The sequence below is a fragment of the Anas acuta genome, chromosome 4 (genome assembly GCF_963932015.1).
Source record: "Anas acuta chromosome 4, bAnaAcu1.1, whole genome shotgun sequence".
NCBI lineage: Eukaryota > Metazoa > Chordata > Aves > Anseriformes > Anatidae > Anas > Anas acuta.
Window position 1 is genome coordinate 48,420,534 of NC_088982.1, and position 20,159 is coordinate 48,440,692.

The 20,159-nt window shown below is 37.6% G+C and overlaps 2 protein-coding genes across 10 annotated transcripts in view; one reads left to right on the forward strand and one right to left on the reverse strand.

Moving 5' to 3' along the window:
• The window catches only part of NPY1R (neuropeptide Y receptor Y1), a 51,684-nt gene extending 47,069 nt beyond the window's left edge, over positions 1 to 4,615 (reverse strand). For 6 of the 8 annotated variants that reach the window (XM_068681150.1, XM_068681148.1, XM_068681145.1 and 3 more), the window contains exon 1: positions 4,488 to 4,615. The gene's annotated coding sequence lies outside the window, so the exon portion shown is untranslated. Of the gene's footprint in view, positions 1 to 3,747; positions 3,946 to 4,487 lie in introns of those variants that run through there. The other 2 variants (XM_068681149.1, XM_068681143.1) reach the window with 1 other exon arrangement.
• TMA16 (translation machinery associated 16 homolog) lies at positions 1,673 to 19,111 on the forward strand. Of its 2 annotated transcripts, none has more exons than XM_068681156.1 (7): positions 1,673 to 1,884; positions 2,888 to 3,000; positions 9,501 to 9,538; positions 10,327 to 10,411; positions 11,337 to 11,485; positions 17,097 to 17,139; positions 18,878 to 19,111. In XM_068681156.1, the coding sequence occupies exons 1-7, from the start codon at positions 1,882 to 1,884 to the stop codon at positions 19,017 to 19,019; spliced, it is 573 nt and encodes a 190-aa protein (XP_068537257.1). In that variant the 5' UTR covers positions 1,673 to 1,881; the 3' UTR covers positions 19,020 to 19,111. The 2 variants fall into 2 exon arrangements, with proteins under 2 accessions (XP_068537257.1, XP_068537256.1); XM_068681155.1 differs by lacking the exon at positions 1,673 to 1,884 and adding an exon at positions 6,220 to 6,296.
• The last annotated feature ends 1,048 nt before the right edge of the window (positions 19,112 to 20,159 follow it).

The following is a 20,159-nucleotide window of genomic DNA, read 5'->3' on the forward strand; positions in this document are numbered from 1 at the left end:
GTTTCCTGTCTATGACTGGTATATAATAAATTATATATATGAGACTGCCACTGGATGGGCACTTGAGCTTCAGACAGAATGTGAAACAAAGGTGTAGTATGAGAATACTCCTTAATACCTCAGTATTAAGTATTATTATGCAAAAATAATGGCATATGCAGGTGTCATTGAATTTAAATTTAAATAATCATTTAGCAGAAGTAGCTCTTCTGTTCTGTAGGTAGAGGTTTGGTAGGTCAGCACAGTAAAGGAAAACATCCTGTCTTGAGCCTGGAAAATCATTTTTATTGTATTTAAACCCATGTAACAAGGATACACACAGAACCAGGGCTCGAACAAAACCATGCAGTATGCATTCTGCTCATCAATGTCAGGATATCACCTGAAGCTAACTAGTGAACAAATAAGTCTGTCTGTACATTCCTACTCATTAGTGTCATTCTGTGAAATGAGTAAATATTAAATGAGAACTAAGAGAGAGCAATCTTTTCATTTGGGTTTTTGATGCTTCTTGTCAGGTATAACACAGGACTTCATGCCCACAATCTTTCCTGTCTTTCTCAAGCTTCATGGGGTAAACTAACAGACTTTACTTCTCTGTGTAATGCTTAAGCAAGACGCAGTAAGCCCTATGACAGTGTCTCTATTTAGTCTACTATCAACGACTGTCTGTCGAACCATCATAATTACTTTTCTATAAGCACATGGCTACTAGGCCTCGATGGTAACTTCTTGACTTGCTTGGAAAAAGAAATCTGAAAGTTGTCTTAGGTTCTTAGAAAGGGCAGTGCTGTGTAAGATACACGTGCAGTTGGCACACGGTGCCTCTGGAGGCTCCGCTGGGTTTCCAGGGCCGTTCATCTCACCCTCCGCGATCCCAAACACCCCGTAAGCAATGCACTGAGATCTCCGTTCACTCCTTGCTGCTGCTTGCATTGCATTCGCCCTTCATGCTTACGGGTCTGGTTTTAAATCCGTAGCATTAAGTTTGGATGTGTTGGCAGGTATGTTAGTTAACAAAGTAGCCAAGCTAATTTGATTATTTGTTCCCAAGAGATAAAGCTGATGGATTTCAACCCTTCCAGCTTCCTCTGCGTGCCACTTGGAGGGCCATCTTTCCTCCACTACTCACCTTGATACCTCTGCTTCAGAAGTGACTATATCTGGGTTTACTGCCTGAAAAGAAGAATGAGTGGCAGCGTAAAAATTGACAGGCAAAAGTGTTCTCATTTGGGTCCAAAAAATCACCCCAAAAAACTGTTTCTGTAGCTGAGAAGGGTTCATTGTGCTGCCCAGTTAATGAAGGGTTTGAGAAGCGCTCCCTCAGTAGTTTTCTACCTGGATCATGGTGTTTTCCTGATTTCTTACCTGCTTTTTCACTTACTCTCATTTCTCCTTTTGTAATTGCTGATGTAGGTTGTAAAATAACAACTTTTACAGTAAACCACAGAATGGCTCAGGTTGGAAGAGACCTTAGAGATCATTCAACTCCAACCCCCCTGCCATAAGCAGGGATGAAAGCACAGTTGTGTCACAAAGCACAACAGAGGTTGGTTCCTGACATATTTTACTTGGACTCTTTGAAAAAGATAGAAGCCTGTTCTGACGGCGTAGTTTTATTCTTTATTCTATTTTTACGGTCAGTGGAGCTAGAGACAACCAGGCCCTTCCCCTGCTCCCACCCCGCAGCGCCTACAGCGAGGCCGCCACCCTCAGACCCCTCAGCTCCGAGACGTGCCGGGGACGAGGAGGAAGAGGAGGAGGAGAAGGAGGAAGAGGAGGAGGAAGAGGCGGCCCAGCCCGGAACCCTGTGCTCGCTGCCGGCGCCGCACCCGGAGTTCTGCGGCTGGTGCACGGCGGCGGCTGAGGGCAGCGATCGCCATGGTGCGTGCGGGCGGGGCGGCTCTCCTTGCCTTGCCTTTCATTTCTTTGCCTTTCCTTCCCTTCCCTTCCCGTCGGGGGAAGCCCGGGAGAAGCCGTAAGCGGCCGGGCTCCCCATGTGCTCATGCGGGCCTCTCCCGAGGGGCTGGCAGTGTGCCCCCGGCTGCTGCTTCCAGCCCCGACTGCAGGAGGCGAGGAGCAAAACGCGTGCTGCTGGCGCACGGTGCCTCTGGAGGCTCCCCTGGGTGTCCAGGGCCATTCATCTCCCCCCCGCGATCCCAAACACCCATAAAGCGATGCACTGAGGTCTCCGTTCACTCCTCGCTGCTTCCTGCATTTGCCCTTCGTGCTTACGGGTCTGGTTTTAAATGCAAGGCTTAAGGCTTTTCATTAAAGTTGCATGTTAATCGATAAAGCCTTTCACTTTCGTTCAAACATGCTTTTCCACCGAAAAGCAACATAGCTTAAAACTGTGGCCCAGGACTCTTAAATTTGTGGTCAGGATTCCCTTCCTGCGCTGCATGAGCAGCTGCAGTGCCTCGTACCAGGCAGCAGCCAGAGGCACTCCCAAGGTCTGCTGGAAAAGACAAAAAAAAACCTTCTGTTTTGTTGCATAAGGTATATCTGGCCTTTTCCAGAAATCAAAGCAATCAGAAACTTGAATCAGAAACTTGCTGAGGAGCACAGCAGTAATCTTAGTTTTCTAGCCATAGTTTTACAAAGTATGCATTTTGAGGGAAGGCCTTATGCAAAACGTGTTGCAGCATTCCCTACATTCCTGTAGTTACATTACAGCAGGGAGTGTTCAAATAATTTTGTTACTGTGTATGTTATTGAGAGGGGTAAGATCCACCTGTTGGAACTGGTAAAGCACTGCTATGCATTAAGGGCTTTGTGGGATAAGGATTCATGAGCTTTCAAGTCCCTAGCATGACACATGCCCCTATCTTCCCTTTAACGTTTTATTTAACTTTAGTAGCATACACTATCTTTGATTTCTTTTCAGCCAAAGTTACCGAAAAGCAAAGGAGCGAAGCAAGAGAAAAAAGTTATCCATCCTTACAGCAGAAAAGCTGCACAACTTGCAAGGGAAGCACACAAACAAGATAAGAAAGAAAAGTAAGTTTACTGTGCAACCTTGTGTACAGACTCAAGGATATTACAGTAGATATTTTTGTTTGTGAGCCCTGGTGAAGGGGGACCTTTATGCTGATACAACCTTAACATCTATTTTAATAAATTAGCTTATATAGCATGGTACTGGCAGGCCATGTGAACTGACATGATTATATTCACACACACAGAATAAATCAGCCTAATTGTAGATCAACTACTTCTAAGATTTCTTGGAGGTCTTTTCCTGCCTTAATGATTCAGATTCTTCTTATCACAGCAGTTTGCTTTTTAATAATCTGAATGGCATCATGCTAGTGACTTCTCATGAAACTTAGGCACCTTGCTTAACTTGACTCCAAGATTTAGTAAGAAACCCGCTTAGGGTCTAGCATCTTTTACTGAAGTACTGAGTTCGTAGTGAAGAGACATAAACCTCCTTTGGTGTCCTTCCTACGAGAGAGACTTCTGAATAAGACTAAATAGTTAACTCCTTTTGGTGATTTCCTGCTGTCCTATCTTTTGGTTTTCTTTCCCCTATTGCAGAGGGGAAAGATGCTGGAGAGGACAGGCCTTTGATTTCCATTCTGTCTCAGCTTGCTTTCTCTAAAACATATACCAACCAACTCCTTGAATGCTGATATAGCATGACTGTTCTTTAGAAATCTATTAAACTGTATTTCAAGCATTCTCTGTCAAAGTATACTGATACTTTGATAGAGTCACACGAACTGAACCAAAGTATTCACATACCTGAAGGTGTTGCGTTGGGAACTAGTGGTGCAGTTAAAGGGTTCCTCAGAGGTTGTGCAGATTTTACGGTTGCACAACCCTATCCAGGGCAAACTTGTAAGGTGTCTCTGCCTAGGAAGGCAGAGACACCTTACAAGTTTCTCTTCACTAGGGAGAATAGGACACAGCTGTGTCCTGTAGCTTCAGGAGAGCTGCTGTAAGAAGTTACAAACAGCATGTGTTGAGGATCGTGCAGATTCCTAGCATGCAAGAAGGTTTCCCTGCTGCTTTGTGTTGTCTGTGCTTTTCTGTTTGTAAATTATTTTTTGGTGATTGTTTTCCTAGTACTAAATTGTCATCCCTTAATTATCTCATTTTGCCTCGTAACTGCCACTCAGGGAGCTTAATCACAAAAGGTAACTGATTCATACTTGATTCTCTGTGCTTACATCTGTAATTTTCCAATAAAGAAAAACATGCACAAGAAGACTTAGCGTGTAAAGGAGTAAGGTAGTGGTTATTCATTGTGACAGGGCACACTTAATCTCAAGACTTTCAGTGATTGGTCAGCTTCTTGGAGTGCAATTTTTGTTTCCTCTTACAATAGCAAAGAATGAAAGTAAGAAACTCCTGCTGTGGAATAGTCTTCTTCCATATGACTTGCCATTTAATTACTTTTTTTCCTCACAAAAAAGTAACTTCATAAAATTAATAGCTTTTTAAAAAGGAAGTTTACGTAAAAGAAATGAAGAGTTTCCTACCTGCGTAGGAGACAACAGGCTGTATAGCAGCGTGGTTAGTCATTGTGTTATTTCCTTCTGAAGCATAGCAAACAGAGCTAGCTGTAACAGTAAAACTCTTCTAACAAAGGAAGCGGGCCACATTTTGGTGTGAGTTCCAGCTTATAGGAGGAGAAAGCACCATTTTATAGGAAGCTATTAAGTGTTAGCTGCCCAGCAGGCTAATTAAAGGTGTGCTTCAAGCAACCCAATGAAGGAGCAGTTGCATGATGTTTTGTTTTGATCCCTAATTCTTGTGGGGATCAAATGAAGCCTAATGTCTTAACAGAGAAACTCAGATTACGATTAGAAGATGTAGATTATTATCATTTTCTTTAGGTTCTGTTACTTTATATTTAACTTTTCTTTCTCAAGCTCTCTTACTCTTTCAGGTATGAGTCTTTTAGGCTGATGGTTACTGGTGTAACCCTTTGTTTCTCACAGGGAAACTGTTCTGCCAAAAGTGTTGTGTCAACCTGGACCATCCAAAGTTTATTGTGAGAGAAAAATATTCTACCCATAAATAAGATCTCTACATCTTGCAGTCCTATCTGATTAATTATCATTGTTCACTTTGTAGGTCTGTTTTGTTGTGATGTTCTAAATACAATTTGCATTAGAATATAGATAATTGGAGGAAATCATTTAACTCAACAGACATGGCTAATGTTTCTTTATGTTCTTCCCTTTTTTTCTTTAAAAGTCTTATTCTAGTGTCTTACGGATTTGTATTATCTGTATTAATCAGCTTGTTAAATCTTAACTTTTAAATGTTTTTATTTTTTAATAATGGGAGTTATGCAGATGTTAAAAACAGTTAGTTTAGCCACTAGTCAGTCTTACCAGTGCAATTACTTAGCTGTGAGTTTCTTTAGTATGCGATAGGGGTGGGGTTTGGGTTCAGTTTGCAGAGCTCCGAAAATGACTAAATACATTTTGGATGCTGTAGGCTGAGGAAGACTTTCTATTCTGTTGAGCAGTAGCCCACACCAGTCACGTGAACACATGTACACCTTATCTATTGATAAATGTTCAATACAAACATATCATTTGGGTGTAGGTAGCCCTTGAACAACATGTTACTGGAAGCTCAATGTCTTTTGTGGAAGTATTGGTAAATTTTTTCCTTGATTTTTGTGTTGTTTTTCTTTGGTACTTGGCTTGAGACAGGATTCAGGACTAGAGACAATTTAGGCTTCTATTTACTTCTTTACTTTTCTATACGAAAGTTACAGAAATAGCTATTAACATGCCTGCTCATGTTAAATAGGAAAGGAATTTGCATTTAGCTATAAAATGCAGATTCAAGTATCTTTTCTCCAAACAAGCTAAATAAAAAAAGGAAAGACATTACCCACCAGGAATTTCAGTAAGACCGTTCAACCCCAGGAAAAAGGCAGGAGAGATTCTATAAGCTGCAGAAATCTGTCATCCAAGTAATCTTCCATGCAAGCATTCTCAATGAAATATGACAGTAATAACAAGCTTGTTGTCCAGAAACTGCCTGTATTACAAAGGACCAATCTTGACTGTAATAAGGGGAGACAGGCCAATTGGCTTTAGAAAATTGTCTACAATCTTCTGTCACTCTTCACTTGAAACACACCTTTCTGGGTCCATCTTCACAGCTCTCCTCAAGGTCTAATCAGCACCAAATTCCACTATATTTCTGCCAATTTATTCTTAATCTACATGTGAATCCTTATTCCTATAGGCAAGTTGTTTGGTCTGTTAAATCATTACAAAGATGTCGTTAAGAGCCAGCAGAACGTTGCTTTTTCTGCACTTCAGGTAAGTAGAACACACTGAAATAGCCCTGGAACTCCTGTTAGTAATGATGCACCAGCACCACCCATATTTTGTTTGTAATTAATGAAATCTCTGTCATAGTTTTTGGTAGCCAAGGCTGATTTATTGCAGGTTTTTTTCCTTCATTCCTGATGCAGGACATATGCTTTCTGTTTTAAATTATTCAGGAGTCTGTGCATTTTTCTTACAGAGATACCAGTCTAAACACTACCATGCTCTGAAAGCTAAGAAATTTTTACAGTATTTCTTGATCTGGCATGAAGTACTGTTTCCCCTTAGGAATAAGCAGGAGTCTTATATCTGCTTGTGGAACTCTATTGTTTGTTTCTCCTTAGCTTTTCTGTTGCCTAACCTCTTAATCTCTCTTGAGCTCGTATGATCCCAGTTGTGCTGTTCGCAGCAGTGATACTTTGAGATGTATTCTTGCACATTCTTTACGTAAAACTGAGAAATGTTAGCTCTTAAAACTACTTCATTTTTGGCTACAGAAATAAAAAATGAACTGCAAATATGTCAATTTTTAATTTTTATAAAGGTAGTTTCATATGGAAGTGTCCTAGATTGCCTAGCCAAGCTGCTAATTGGTGGGTCAGCTAATAAAAATTGGCATGCGTAGGGAGAACTACAAAAGGTATTTAGCAACCCAAAACAAGAAACAAAAGGAGATTTGTTCTGTCAGCCATGACATTTCTTAATGACGGAGTCTGTCTTCATTCTCAGAGCTGTAAGTGGCATTGTATAGGTGGGTATGACAGGGAAAAAAATACCAAATTAATAAACTGATTTAGCAAAATAGTATTTATTCAATTTTAATATTTAGAGCAGTTGAATACAGTATCTGCAATAAGAAGTGCTAATGGAGCATGAAAGTTTGAACTTTTAAAGTACCTGGTAAATCTCAAGAAAGCTGCTTATCACCCTTATCAATAATCAATGGCTAAGCATGATTTGATTATTTTTTTTTCCTTTTGGTAGAAAATTATTAAGAAGTAACAGCCTCCCTACCACACGATTATATCCCTGACATTATCCTCTTTCCCTTGAGTAAAAGATGTTACTCACTGTGTGGAAGGAGATGAGAGGAACTGTCTTTGCCTTAGCTCATTTGATTAGCTCCCTGCTAATACTATTGTCTTCTAGCAGTCATTGAGGTCAGGCTTTTATGAGAAGTACAGTGAGGCAATATCTGATCCTATCATCCAGTATTTCTCATACTGAAATAAGTTGTGCACACCTAAAGACTAAAGGAGGTTTTTCCTCCAGAAGATAAGCCTGGTTATATGCATCATTGCTTAGATAAATAAATGAGCCAGCGACCATCACAGGCCCAAATGGCAGCTCTTAGTGTTTTAAAGCATAGATAGATGACAATTTATGATCCTAATCAGGAAGCTTTTTTCAGATGGCATTGTAGTTTTCTCTATGGCAACACTTTGCAGATGTGCTTGGCTTGCTTTGTTGCCATGCAAGGTTCGTAGCAGGGACTGTGGCTGTGAGGCCCCACTGCATGGTAAGAGGAATCCTTGCTGTGGATGCTCTCACCTGTCACAAGTCCACAATCTGTGCTGTGAGGGCTACCTACCACAATTTTTATTGACAGTGTCTTCTATAGCAGAGTCTTAAAGCTGACTTCTACTCTAAATACTTTTTTTGTTAAAAAAACAAAAAAAAAAAAACAAAAAAAACAAACTTGTTCTCATCCAGATCTGTCCTTTAATCCACACAAACTGGTATGGTTTTCATTTAAACACTAGAGTCTTTTAATTAATCAACCAGCTTTATTTGTGGTTGCTTTGGTAAAACTCATCACCCTCACATGACTTCTATGGATTTTTACATTAAAAATCTTCATTTTAAAAACAATTACTTTTTTTTCCATATTAAACATGTAAAGAACCTAGATGCTGCTGAGGTACCTATAAAAAGTAAAAAGCCTTTTCGTTACCGTGTGTTCTTAGCACCTTAGACACGCAGTTGTTTTTATACGTACTTCAGGACAGTCTTCAGAGTGTGAAATACTACATGAAAAAGCTAATCATTATTTAATAATGTAGGTTTATGGCCAAGTGACCCAAGTATGTTTGTCTCTAGAAAGTAGAGCTTTCTCTTTTTATGTGAACTTTTGCGACAGGTGATACCTTCTGTCCTCGAGTTAATTCAGTTAAAACTGTGAAATGCTCATTAAATCCTATAGAGTGCAAGGAATCAATTTAAGTAGCTTTGAACTGAGTTGATTTATTGACAGCATTTTCTCTTTTAAATGATATCCTTTATCATTTTCTTTATCAGTTTTCTTATTTAATAAGAGAACCTCCTCTTAATTATATCCCAAGTCTTTGGATATATCCAGCGAACATGCAAGGCTAAGATATTTTTCCAGTGACAAACATTATACTCATCTCAATCTATTCCTTTCTGCAAAGGAAATGACATTAAAAAACATCCATTGCTGCAGACTGAATCTGAGAGCTCCAGAGCATGAGGCAACAGGAAAACTTGTGTTCTCTAAGAATTTTTTGATATGACTGGAATAATTAATCCCAAACTGAATCGTGTACACACATCTCACAGAATACAGAAGGCTTCAGTATCCCAGCAGAAATTGAGGTGGAGTGGAAAACACATTGAGATTAATTTTCTTAATATTTTTAATTTAAAAAGTTTAATTTCAGTTTCTTAACACATTAAGTTTTACTGTTGACTAAGCACTCACTTTAATAATTAGTTTATTAAATACTAATGATATTTTTCCTATTGATTTGTGAGGATGCACTACAGTGAAGCCTTCTGTTTTGGATTTTCAAGCTCATGAAATATACCAGCAGAATATTACAAATACTTAATGATACTAATACAATGCAGATCTTTCATGAATTCCCTTTACTGTGCTCTAAGAAATGTGTTATGTCCTGTTTTCATGCTGTTTTTCTATTTCTTTTCTTCCAAGACACTATTTTAACTTAATAGGTAGAGTGGATGAAAGTGCAAAAAGCAGAAATTTTCAATGAAGCAGAATATGTTGTATGTTGTTCTGAATTTGGCAGATAACTTACATTTGAAATATTACCTTGACTTTCATCTTGACTCCAAAATTATTTTCTGGAGAATAAAAGTGAAGATAATTGTTCCATGGTATAATTGACATTGTATTCATTCTTTGCTAACATGTGTGTTTTACTTTGTTAGGTTGAAGATTGAAAAAGCTTTGCGTTTGAATATTATTGGTGAGCAGAAACGTCTATTACTGAATACACTAGTCAACTTTTTATCATAAAATTTCAGTTTTATCAACTTTATAGGTTCTCTATTTGAAGTTGCTTTATCTATAATCTGACTCTGTAATTTTAAAATAGACTTTGGAGAAGTGCTGAAATACCTGAGGTTCACTTAAGTATTACTTACTGGGTTGAATTCAGGGATTAGAGCCTAATCCTTAGTCAGTGTACATGACAGCAGGTCAATATAGAACAAACATCTATTTTTATACATCTGTACCTGTATTTATTTTACTCGTCTCCATACTTTCCTGAAAGATTTCTAAAATAAGATGATATATGTAGATTAACAAACACTGTAATAATGTCTGCCAAGTAGATACAAGACTTCAAGACACAACCTCAAATATTTTTCTTTCAAATGATTGACATTCACCTTTCCAATTAAATTATTGGAAAATTGTGATAACTGGAAGTCTTGTTCAGCCACTCTATTGTCGTTATTTTCTTTGGGCATTCATAACTTGGCATCTTAGGCAATCAGTCTATTGATATTTTAGATACTATTTTCCAGTAATTCACAGTGAGGTATTAAAACTTCTTTCTGTAAGGAAGATAATGTCTCTGTTATAGCTACCTTCATACCTGGTACAAACAAAATCAGTGAGCCAAATTTCTGCGATGCCATTCTGAATCTTGAATAACGGGGGTTTATTTAAGAAACTTTGAAGATATCTAATCTGTGCTGGTGCTACCATGATAATAAAATCATTAATGTTCCTTTTTTTTTTTTTAAGGAGAAAAGTTGCAATGGTTTCAAAGTCACCTTGACCCCAATAAAACTAGCTACACAAAGAAGGAAGCTTGTGAACTACTTGAAGAGTAAGTCTGCAATTAAGACAGGACTGAAAACCTTGATTTGTCTTTTAAAATAGTGTTCTTAAATATCTATATATATATATTTACAATAGAATTATTAAAGTAACACTTGCATTTTTATTTAAGTGTCTCTTCTATTGTGTGGAGGATTAAATAAATGTAATTGCCTGAATTTTTGTTCAGGCAATTTTGGGCTGTTCAGTGAAACAATGCACAAAGTTTGTTCTATTCCTTAGACCTTTTTCTTTAATTTTCTTTGGTAAGAAGATTAAATGATATTCAGGTGGACAGATTTTTAGGGCACAAAATATCAAAAGTGGATTTGGGTAAGAAAGAACTTAGTTCTGTGCTGCTGGATATATGTACCTGTGGCCTGTCCTGAGTTTTTACCTTCAAGCATAAGGATGTAATATTTACGTATTCTTAAAAATTTGCATTATGTCCATTTTCTTTCAGAAGCTCTGAAATACTTTTCACAGTTTATGAAATCTGTAAGCTGCTAGCCAACACTAGTGATACTGCAAAGGCAGTAACAACTTACTCTGTGGATCCAGTTTGGATGATTACACAATGATTATACAACATGGATGATGTCACAGTTATGTATAAGAAAAGATCTACAAAACTCATTAATGAGATAGTGAAATTCAGCTCTTAAAGTTTAGCAAAACTTAAATCTAACACTGAGAACTCATGATAGCATCGAAGTTTTATCTAAAGTAGTTTGAACAAAAAAACAAAAATGTTTTGTAAGCAGCAGATGATTCAAATTATATTTCCAAATGGGGCTTTTACTTTGACAATGGAAGTGATGTTTCTTAGATTTGAACTGTATCTCTAATTTAGAAAATATAATTTTTAAAATAATTCTGTTGTACAAGTATTTTGCACGAATACCTGTAGCTTAAGTTCATCTTCTTTCTTTCAGATACATGTGTCGATTCAGTGATGAACTGGAGCAGATTGAATTACGAAACAGTATTAGAGGTAGACAGGGAAGACAGCATGGGTCACGGGAAGCTGTCATCAAGCAGACCATGGAACGAGAAAGACAGCTCTATGAAGGCTATGGGATAGGTATGTAAAAAGCATTAGAATTAACCATGCGGTCATACCCTCTCCTTCTGCTCACGAGGCTGGAACTTAAGTGAAATTTTTAGGCATGATGTTTATTATTAATTTCTCAAAGGAATTCACTAACAGCTAGTTTTTGTTTTTTGTTTTTTTTTTTAATTGAATTTGTTGCAGATAAGTACTTCTCAAGTTTGAATATTTTTAAGTCTTTCTATTAAAATTGAGGGAATCCAGGAAGAAATGCTGGACTATTGTGACACATCTGCTCTACAGGCACAAATGATAATCCACAAGGAGGAAAAACACATTTTTCCTTTTGCTCTCAGGCAGAGGAGTTTTGCTTCCTTTGACTCATGGGAGGTGTCGGAGGGCATATATGTGAAGGCCCTAAGACTTAGCCCCTCTTAATAATCAAACTCACAAAAACTCTGAAGATTTCAAACTAAGTGTTAAAGGTGAGAGCTCAGCTGAAAGCACTTTGAGTTTTTCAAATATTTACCTTGGCCATCATCACAAGTTTGAATAAAATCATTATGCCAGTTATTCTCATTGGCTTTTTTATTACCATTTATCTTTCTGTGGCAGTGGAGTGTCTAGTGAAATCTTCCAAGATTAACTGAGAAGCAGTCATGAAAATCATAACAAGTATTAGAGCTGAAGATTTCCTCTTAAAGTGCATAGAGTCTCCCATAAGAAGAAAAACTCTTTATGAAAGTATTTTGTTTTCTGGGAGGTAGCACGCAGAAGCAAGCTACTTGTGAGAGAGACATAAGTGTGAGAGTGAGATAGCTGGAAGGGAAGCATCAGTAAGCTGGTGAAATAAGAAAAGGAGGACAATAATTGTACAAAAAACGAAGACTTGAAAAAAGTTAAGTACAAAATAGTACTGAAATTTATGATTTGCATTTTTCTTTCACAAATAAGCATGTTGGAGTCAAATGATGGACTTGTCTTTAATGCTAAAGTATTATTCAAAGGCAGTCAGTCTGGCTAATAGTCAAAGCAAGTCATGGAAGAAGTGAAAAATCAATATTGATCAACAAGGGAGAGCAAGGTTTGGGCTGCATATCATATTCCCCTTGATTGTATTTTACCAGTTAAAAATAAGTTGTAAAAATTTTGCAGCTGCTACTTGTTACTTTCACATCTTGCAATCGCAGAGGAATTCAGAAGTGTCTGTATGACTTCACATGTAACAGTAATGCACTTTTGTTCACTTAGAACGGAGGAAAAAAGTCATAGGAAGGTAGATACTATGAATGTCATCAAATGGCTCAATTGTAGAAAATTTCCTTTCTGGTATTGCTTTAAGTTTGTTTTTTTTTTTTTTTTCCTGTATTGCTTTGTGGAAAACTGACAAAAAAAATCAGTAGGACTAGATAGAAAGATGTCAAATGCACAAGCACAACATAAAAATAAAGAAGAATCCAGAAATATTGTAAGCAAAATTGGAGGTTATTATAGCATTAGTAAGTAAAGCATTCAGAGATCATGGTGCAACTTCACATATTAAATACACTCTCAAATCATTCATTATTTGTTATCACAGCTGCTGCAGGTTTTGCTCTCTGCCTAGGACAGTATTCATTCACAGAAAATAGTTGCTGCTAAATACTGTAATTAGAGATTGGAGATAAATGGAAATCAGCTGGAAACTGCTTTTATGCTCTACATCATTATCACTGGAAGCTGTAGTGAAGCTTTTGTAACTGACATAGTAACTGTTCCTCCTTCCCCCCCATTCCTGAATTCAGTTATTTCTCGTAGGCATATGCATTTGCTGTGAACAAACTACATGATATGTATTGCTTAGAATTAAGAAATTAGAAGAAATTCTCTTATAATTCAATGCTGTATATATCAGGTATATGCAAATGAAAAAAATATTTTTAGTGTGTTGACAGAAGTGGTAGATATCCAAAAGCACAAATTTTAGTCTTAAAATAGTACCTATACAGGGAACATTCAGTCAGAGACTGTTGAGTTCTGTTAGCAGTTACTCGTCACCCCCTTACCCCTTAAATATATCTCAGTTAATTTTACTGTTCTTTTATACCTGACATATCGTTATTTGTGTGAGTGTATTTTAATCTGGTCTTTTGTGTTTATAGGAAAGCTATTGAAAGATAATCCTAGATTTTGACAGGATATTTTGACAGAATTTGGAGTTAGTGTGCTTTTAGTTGAAAAACATAATTATTTTATCTGAACATCATACATTTTTGATAATTTGCCTTTATTTGCTTAGCACGTTCTTACAGAAGTAGAATGTAAATTTTGGGGAAGAAGAGCCTTTAAAGCTAAATGCACCACTTACTAGTTAGTTTTTGAAATTTCAGATAAAGTTGATTTTAATTTAAAGTTTTATCACTTGCATGTATTTGCTGGCATAACTATGGCACTGATAGGTGTTGCCTTCTGTAATAGTCATGACTGTGTACCTGAATGGTTATTAATTTAAAGAACATGTGCATCTACAAAACATCTACATGTACAGTTTCTGACATCCTTTTCCCTTTGTAACTTCAGACTGCAGTAGCACCTTTTCACCCAACTTGGGTGTTATCTCCTTATGATAGTTCTAATGAATATAACATGAATGCTGCTTATGTTGTGCCAAGAGCAATGCCATTTCAGTTCTTGGGAGATTTAGATAAATTTCTTCTGCAAGTCTTTGCTTTGGGAGAGAGAAATAGTTACTGCTGTGAAGAATTATGATGTTTTTAAGATGTTTTTAAGAAATACATACTTCTGAAAAGAAACAATGTCAAAAACCATGACCCTGGTGCATGCTATGGAAATGCATCAGTAAAACAAGTGTTGTTAATCTGACAATACGGTGCTACTGCAGCTTTCCACCATAATGAATAAAGTCAGGTACTGTGCAGTAACTCATTATTTCTACACACAGAACAGTGGGACAAGAGTTCCTAGTTCAGTTCCTAACCTGGCAGTTCTGTGGTTTGCCTTGTATAACATACTGCAAACACGTGTAAGCACAACCTAAAAGTTGCCGCTGCCAGAGCAGTAAAGATGAATTCAGTGCAGCAAGTATTTCCCTTGGGAATACTTGCTTTGTCCTGACACTGCAGTGAGCCCTGGATGATAGGCAAGATAAAACTCGCAGAGTATTATGTTCAGAAAAAGTCTTACATAACTTCACAGAAGCTATTAGCTTTCCAAAATGGTTTTTCAACAACGACAAGCAATTGAAAGGGCTTTGAGAGTCCTGTCATGTAGCCTTGGTTTGTCTGAGAATAGCACAGACCAGCATGTCAGTGCTCTGACAGAGGGAACAAACACAAGCCTCAGCACATCTCCGAGGCACTTGGCCCAAACTGGCTCAGTGCTGCTCCTGCCACACTCAGTGCTCACATCACCAAGATCCTAGGAGAAAGCTGAGTAGGCACAGCTCCACATGAAACAGCGGAAAGAAGGGGTAATTTTCTCTCAGGTGGAGGCCTGGGCATTTCAGCATTTGGCATTTTGCTGCTGAAAGTGCAATTCAAGGGACTGCAGGGGAAGCATGAGGAACTGTGGGTTTGTTTCAGTGCTTGGTTAGGACAGAAGGACCTCAGGCAGCATTAGTGCCTATCAGAACCAAGGAATCGGCAGACTAAAAAAAGGATTAGGTAAATGTTCCTTGCCTTGTTCAGCTATGAGCAGTTGTACAGCACTTGTTTACCAAAAAGCAGGCTGCAAAAGTCCAATTGGTATCAAGATCAAGTGCATTTATTGTCAGTCCTCAACTGGTACCTTCGTAATCCAATGTAAAGGGAAGAAATATTTTTCTGCATTGTAAAGACTATCTGGCCACTAAGAGAAGTGATAGGTGTTATCAACCTACTTTCTACAATAGCAAAATCATCTATAATCCTGCATTGTTAGCATCATCTGATTTATTACTGAAAGACTCAAGAAAATTGATAGATGAACAAAGGCAGAACTGTGTGTTCCAGGCTTGCTCAAGGACAGCATAAGAAGTACCTGAAATGTTATAGTTCTAAGAGCTGAAATAATAAAGCGGATTTAATGTTAAAGAGGGAGCAAGCAGCCTTTCTTCTTGACATACCTGCTGGCTGTGAAGTCTGTACAGAATAAAATACTGTCAATGAACAGTATTTTATGCTCTGTGATGTATTTTATAACATGGAAGAATTTCAAGGCTCCAAAGGCAGGGGTCTCTATAAATTAGTGACAATGTTAAGCACAGGTCACATGCAGTATTTTGGGATTGACCAAGAAAAGAATGGCACTGAATCCAGTCAAAGCAGCTTAACTATCATAGGTAAGATTCTGCATGAGGTTAGGAACTACAACTCTAGTAAGAACACTTTGGTTACTCCAGCAAAGAAAAATGTCTGTCCCATATGCCACTGTACAAGCTGTTTGCCTTCCTTTTTCACTACCAAAGATAAAGATCTGTAGTGAGCATATGTCAGTTATTTCTGTCAAGCTAGGTCTGGGGAAGACATTATGTCATTACGAAGTCTTTCAGTCTTGAAGAGAAATTAATAGTTCTAGAGGAACATCAGTGCATGAGAGGAGACAGGTACCAATGTTCTCTATAAATATTACATTGCATTTACTGCAGTGTTTATCGATCATTTCAGCAACCACAGCAAGTGTCCCAGTAGCAAGAGTGGCTTTCGGAACAGTTATTTAACAATGCAAACAATAATTGCATTGCAGTGAGGTTAATTGCCATAAAATAGTCATTCTTTGCTTTCAGACTCTTATTCCAGGTGGAAGTAGTAGTATATCCCAAAATCCAAAAACATGTTCTCTTCAAACACCCGAGAACTTGACTGTACTCTTCGCAGTGTTTGTATTTTATGTACACGTACATATTCTTGTACATGGTAAATTTTCAAAAGTGTGTCGAAGTGTTTCTTAGATTTTCCATGCTCAAGTTTACTTTCCTAACTCTGCTACTGATCCATCTTGCATGCAGTGGTGACTTAAGTGCTTTGAAATTGTTTTTCTTAAACATTTCACTTACTAAGCACTTAATACTCACTAATTAATAGTGTTCTTTGTATATTTGGGTCAGTTATGAAAGTAAGCTTTTCTATTGTGTCTTTTTATCTGTGGTACATCTTCACAGTAAGTTAACGCAAATTTTTATTATACTGATGAGGGAACACCTCTTAAAAAAAACAAACCTGTCATAAGCAGAACTTGATATACTGGTTGAGGAGGCTAGTTATGCTTGTAAAATATATTAATTGTTTTGATTTCTTCACTGGACTGGTTTTTTTTTTTTAAAGGGAATCTTTTAAGTACTTAGTTTCTTGCTATTTTTCAGATGTATCAATTTAGAGAAGGTGAAGCACCTTCTTTTTATTATTTGTCAGGACTGGCTTCTCAATAGCTGTTATGTGTGAATTCTGGAACAGTTCATAAGTATAATTTTACTTTTTACTTCAGCAGTGAGAGGTCTTAGTTTTTAATGTATTGTTCTAGTAACTTTCTAGCATGAGTCCTTATTATCATTTTCTTGGTTTTACTGTCTGAAATATGTTCAGCCCTTTAGTTCACATTTCTTTCTTTGAAATGAGACTCACTTGAATAATGTAACACATCTAATAGTATTTAATTTCATTCCTATTAGAAATCCCAGACATTGTGAACGGCAAGCACCTTAAATTTTTCAGGTAGGATCCTTTTATTCTCACTACTAATTAATCTGTTTATCCAAAACACTGTTTCTGAATTTGACATTATGTTGTCTTTTCTTAAAAAAGAATTCATGCCAAATTGCTAAAGATTTGTCTTGTTTGAAAAAGACTAGGTATGGCATTACTAACTCAGCACTCGTAGCTGCTACAAGTGATGGTTAATCAGTAAGACACTGGGAGTGTTAGAAACTTTCAACAGAGTTCTATTTCTGCATCTTAAGTGTTTTTTGTTGATATTCTTAGAGAATGTTTTTTTTGTTGCCTGAGCTGTTCATCAATTTACACTAAAAGAATTAACATTCACTGTTAGTTTCTGAGGATCAAGACACAGATTTATAGATAAATGGAAACAGAGTGAAATAGTTTTCTTACCTGAACTGAGATTTCAGATGGTAATTGCAGTCATGTAGTGTCATGACCTAAATTATTTGTAGTCAGAGCTTAACCATTAAGTAACTAAAACAGCACAAAGCTCTTAGTCTTGTTTTCTAAGATACAAGATGCACATGTAGGTGAACTAAGGTCTGCAGTAGTGTTTGTGTATATGTACTAGTTGAAAGTCACGAGAGAATTGGTGATATCCACTTAAGGCTCTGGGAGCTGTAGAGGTTGCTGCTTGCTCATCTGGGCTAGCAAAACAATATGCCTTGGAAAGAGGTTGAAGAAACACTTTGGTGTTTCTTGCTCTTGCTGATGGCTCTACCAAACAAGTTACTTGGGGGGGAAACCCCCCAAAACTTAGTAATGCTAAATGTTGCAAGGAATGATACAGCACCATCTCCTAGGGGTGGTATGCAGCCAGAAGTCATAGTCCCAGGATGGTGGAATATTGCTGGAGATTTCAAAGGGACCTCTGGTTGCCATGTTTTTATATGCACAATTGATTTCATGCACTGGGATGTTTGATGAAGGTGTTACTGTTCTATTGCCTTGGTAGAACCCAAAGTAGCATGTGCTAATTGTAAGCTAGACATACTATCTTGGCAGTTGAGAAGTTATCCGTGAAGTACACTATCATCAAGCAGCCATTTTATCAGTTGGATACAGGATTCAACATGGGATATTTAAATGAATCCTTCCTTCTTTATGCAGCCTTTTGAAGTAATGTACTTATCATGTGAATTATTGTTTAATAACATTTTCTGTCTTCTTGAAGCCAGTTACAGCATCACAGAATGGTTTGGGTTGGAAGAGACCTTAAAGATGATGTAGGTCCAACCCCCCTGCCATGGGCAGGGACACCTCCCACTAGACCAAATTGCCCAAAGTCATACAAGATGTTAATAGTTACCATAAATTGTATGGAAGTACTTGATGAACATGTGATATTAGCTCACATTAGCCAGATGAAAGAAAATCTTCTGAACTGCTTTTCCAGAGAAGCTCGCGAGTTTAGCATGTCTAACCTAGAAGCAGTTGGCCTAAAGTAACTGAGGATACAAGTAGTCTGTGGGGATAAAGTAAAACAGGTTTGTTGGTTGTTTTCAGACTGTTAAATGTGAAAGTACTTAATTCTTCACAGACAAATTGCAGCCACTGTAGTGTCCAAGATCAGGTGAAAACATGGATACTTATTCACACTGTAGTTGGACTGATAGCATACATTAATAAAACAGCATCACTTGAGTTAGCATCTCCTGAGAAAAGGTGAACTAAGTCTGCTACTCTTTCCTGATATTCTTATCTATAAGTGATTTTTGTCACTTTCTTTCAGAGAATGGAATGGTGATCTGAAGAAGCTGCCAAACATTAAAATGAGAAAGCTGTCAGTAAGGGATGCTATCTGTAGTCACACTGAGGTGACAGATGTGGAAAACAAAGAAGAATCAAGTAAAGCAGAAGATGTGGCCTCATGACCTCCAGCTGACTCAAGCAGCTGAAGGGAACTGTAAGAAGCCTATTTTGATGAGCACTGGAAGCAAGAATAAAACTAGTGTTTCTTATTATATTTTCATAGTCTTTGTTAATTGCATTTTTGATAAGCTCACTGTGTACTTAAGCTAGAAAGCAAACATTTAGCAGCAAATTACTATTTAGTTACAATTTTCTTAGCTAAATAAAACTTAGTATTTTGTGTCCTTACCTCTCATACTGTACCTGCTCTTTAGGACACAGGCTTCTAAGTTGACAAATTGCCCATCCTGACTAGTGCAAGCGCATCTTTGTTGGTCATAGAGCAGACAAGACTCAGGCACCTATTAGAAATACTTTGTGGGGGGAACCCTTACCTTTTGCTGGTAGCAGCAAGCATATATGCAAAAAAACCAGGAGGTTTCCAGTTAAACAGCAGGCCCCCAGTCACAGCTTTTATATACCCCTTGTGGTGGTGGGTGGGGTCCTTAGGAGCACACAGGTTTGTGGAAAGTCGTGATAGGCAGCAAGTGGGGGTGTTGCATGGCACAAATCATTCAGCTCAGGTGTAAGGAATACACCTGCTTGGTGAAAACGTATACACAGATAATGAGATAATCAGTTAAGTGTGAAGAACTTTCACCCTATACCCTCTGAGAATCTGTCAGGAACAGAGACAGCTGGTAAGACGTCAACAAAGCAGTGAGTATTTTATGTTTTGTCAAGAGAATGAGAGAATTACACTGTTCTCTCCACCCTGTATTGAAGAAGTCAGGCCAGAAGCCAATTAAAATTCATATAGTGTGTTTTTAAATGTCTCTTTAGTTTAGTTTATTTTTTTTTCTGTCCCCTCTTTTGAGAAAAAAAGGCAAAGGTAATGACAGGGTGAATTTCACACCAGGACATTTCTGATTGATAGGCCAGGTTAGTTTGCCTTGTAGTCACAGTTCAGATGTACAGTCTGTAGAAATTGTAGCACTCATAGCTCAGTAATCACGAGGAAATATATATTCTTGATGGATGAGCTTTCTAGTGCTCAATCCCTAATGCAGTTCTGTGTGTTAAACAGGGCTCTCTGTCTTGGTAAATAGTTAACAGTTCTCTGAAATTTGACAGATACTTCAGGGTGTATATTTTTTTACTGT

What these genes read in the sequence shown, in the direction of transcription:
- TMA16 (XM_068681156.1), top strand. An exon ending in AAACAAGATAAGAAAGAAAA is followed by an intron (nt 3,001 to 9,500) that starts GTAAGTTTACTG and finishes TTACTTTGTTAG; the next exon opens with GTTGAAGATTGAAAAAGCTT. An exon ending in AAGCACCTTAAATTTTTCAG is followed by an intron (nt 17,140 to 18,877) that starts GTAGGATCCTTT and finishes ACTTTCTTTCAG; the next exon opens with AGAATGGAATGGTGATCTGA.